General features: G+C 33.9%; 1 protein-coding gene across 1 annotated transcript in view; it reads right to left on the reverse strand.

Annotated features, from left to right (window-relative positions):
* Positions 1–1,908, reverse strand: part of DCUN1D2 (DCN1, defective in cullin neddylation 1, domain containing 2) — a 43,841-nt gene extending 41,933 nt beyond the window's left edge. The window contains exon 1 of the mRNA XM_006883959.1: positions 1,695–1,908. Within this exon, the coding sequence (XP_006884021.1) occupies positions 1,695–1,869 (175 nt within the window). The 5' untranslated portion in view covers positions 1,870–1,908. The remainder of the gene's footprint in view (positions 1–1,694) is intronic.
* Positions 1,909–3,135: the final 1,227 nt, after the last annotated feature.

Genomic DNA, 3,135 nt, shown 5'->3' on the forward strand with positions numbered 1-3,135 from the left:
CTAAATTTAGGTGAGCTCTGGTTGCCTAGTGGTAAGATACTGCACTGCAGTCTCAGAGGTGCACAGTTCGAATCCACCTGATGCTCTGCTGAAGGAGGAGGGACAATCTCCTCCTGTACCAGTCAGATCCAATTTGACGGTACACACATTAAAAAAAAAATGGGGGGGGGAAGTTTTATCTAAATTTATGAATTGCTCTGTTGGCTTGATTCCATATAGATCAAACTTTAACAGTTCAATGTTCAGGGTGGACAGTTTTTACTAGTTAACCTAAACTACTGCTTGATTTTATGACATCTCTGGGGGTATTTTTAGTTTAAGGTTTAAAGATTAATTTAAGGTAACAGTTTATTTCAATGGCTGCAGAAAGACTGGCTTACATGACAATTTGAAATTTTATTCTGCATTTCCTCCCTTTTGACCAGAATTCTTCTAGATTTTGATCAAAACATTCACTAATACTCCAATGGAATATTACACAGCATTGAAAAACAATAAAGAACTTGTGAAACACAACATAACAAGGAAAAGTCTAAAGGACATTATGCTGAGTGAAATAACTTAGTCACAAAAAGATAAATATGACATAAGTTGTCAGTTATTAAAATAGGATGGTTATTGGGGAGGGGGTGACAAGGAAAATAAGAAAATAACAGAATTATGTATTTGATAATTCAAAATGGACAGAACACTGTACTGGAATAAGCAAAGGGAAGGTCAATCTGAAATGAATGGACGATCAGATACTGTGTGTACTGTAGTTGACAATCTAGAACAGGACATGCATTACTGCTCGAATTGGGGAGCTGGGGAAAAAGAGACTAAGAAAAAGTTTACACATAAATACAAACAATGGTGGAGGATTGAGGGTTGATCCTGGGAGAGGAAGTACAGGGAGCAGAGACTGGTGAAAGGATATAAAGAGTAAAGGGACAGGGATTGCACAGCAAAGTTTTAAGAGAAGTTAAAGAATTTATTTGTATTTAATGTAATTTGTATTTTATGATATTGTAGCTGACATATAAGGAAAAATATATATGAGTGGCTGAATGAAAATAAGTAATAAAAACCAAGTAACTGGGCACTATGCAGTTCTCCTGGCCTCAATAAGCAACTACATTTACAAATATTTCCGCATACATGTTGTCATGTGCCCATGAGTTAGATCCAACCCAGAGCTGACCCTCCAGACAGTTTATGAAGGAAGAGACTGCCTTTCTTTCTTGGATCAGCTGGTGGATTTGAACCATCTATCTTAGGGTTGGCAGTGCAATTCCTTATCCACTAGCCTTCTTTTTCAGCATAAATAGGGAGTCTGGGAAAACACTAAATTTATAGAGATAAAACCACCCCATCAAGGCAATCAATTACCATCTAATTAATGTTTTCTTCCACCTAGTGATCAATATATCAAACCTGGATGATACAAGTGGAGTGAAAGTTTACTCCTACGTAAATCTTTATACTTTCCTCATTTCAGTACTAATCTATATTGATTAATTATTACAGTTTATCTTAAATTGAAGACATTGGATTCTACAGCTAAATACCAAAAAGAGCAAGAAAAGCAATTTGGAGGTATTTTGGTATAAGGCATTAGACACAGAACATTCACTTTGTTGTATAGATATCTCTTTAAATATTTTCAACTTTCATTTAAAAATTTTGTTTTCATTATTAATATCCTTCCTTACCTTTGTACCTATTATAGAGTTGTTCTAATTTCTTCTTGTCTACTGAATTTCTCATGGATTCTTTGTAGAATGAGTCCGGGTTTTGGAAGAAGTTGTCTGTTGCCACTTCTAGTTTCCACTCATTCTGCGTTAAACAGTATATAGCAGTTCTTTCACCAGCCTGTGTAAATGCCATAAACTGGCGGACCTTGTCCTTCTGAGACGATTTAAGCTTATGCTTTGGGATGCAAAAGAAGCAGGAAAGCCAATGAAGCTAATCCAGAGGTTTGTTTCAGCATTCTATTACTAATGCCTATATTTAAACTGGATTTAGTTTTCTTGTTGGGTGACTCAACTTCACTTCAGAATTACAGGAAGATGACTGCACAGTCTTCTGAAAATTGAAACGACAGCATCTATATAGTAACAAATATGCAAAGTCTAATCTTTTAAAAACTATGAGAATCATTATACAAAATACAGTTTGATTTCTACCTACTTCACTTTACAGGAAGTACAGCAGTACTTTTTCAACAAAATCTTAGCAAAATATGTCTCCATGAAACACTTCTAGCTATCTGATGAAATAAGGAAGGAAACATGTAATACAATCCTTAACATATGACTGCAGGTCTGTCCATAGAGTCCTCTTTCACTTAAAAGAGGTACTTCAATTAACTTTAGGTTCTAAAATAAGGAAGTTTCATACTTTAGATGTATTACTATTTTAAGCTTTTCCCAGTTTAAATCAACAACCACTGTGCTCACAAAGTCACAATGGTGAAAAGACACACACATAACTAAGAATAATGTTAAAGTAATTTACCAAAGTTCGAAAAACAGGCACAAAAAGAATGCCTATTATGACTCAATGAAAATGATATATACTCGTAACAAGAAAGTCTGTGCATGAGAGACATAAATAAAATGCAAAAATAGGGCAGAGCCTCTTGGTAGGTAGTAAATAACAAAACTGCCAAGTAACTGTACTATATATAGTATATAATGAAACAAAATAACATTTAAATATTTCCAGATAAGGATGATCAAGTTTCCACTTAGTAAGAAAACTTGATGAAAATAGTTACCAGAGATTCACTAATTTCTATAAACTAAAACAAACATCATAACCTACTAGATGCTAATGTTTGATATACATGTTTTATACAACAATATGACAGAAAATTTTTACTACAAAGAATTTACATTCAATCTTGTTAAGAAAGGAGACAATGTATAAAAACATCTAGAATAATGCATTATATAATTTACAGAAACAGACAAACGGATAATAAATAAGATGTAGTTGAAGAAATTGAGAGGAGTGAAAATGAAAATAAGAAAGCCAATAGTAAGATTAGTACACAGACATGCACCCCTATGCAAGAACTGAAAAGGGAGCTGCAAATGGCTCTGAGCTTCCTAGTTGCCAAAGCAAAGAAGAAAATATGGTTAGGAAAAT

This window comes from Elephantulus edwardii, unplaced genomic scaffold (genome assembly GCF_000299155.1).
Source record: "Elephantulus edwardii isolate Elephantulus edwardi_28Jun2011 unplaced genomic scaffold, EleEdw1.0 scaffold00030, whole genome shotgun sequence".
Classification (NCBI taxonomy): Eukaryota; Metazoa; Chordata; class Mammalia; order Macroscelidea; family Macroscelididae; genus Elephantulus; species Elephantulus edwardii.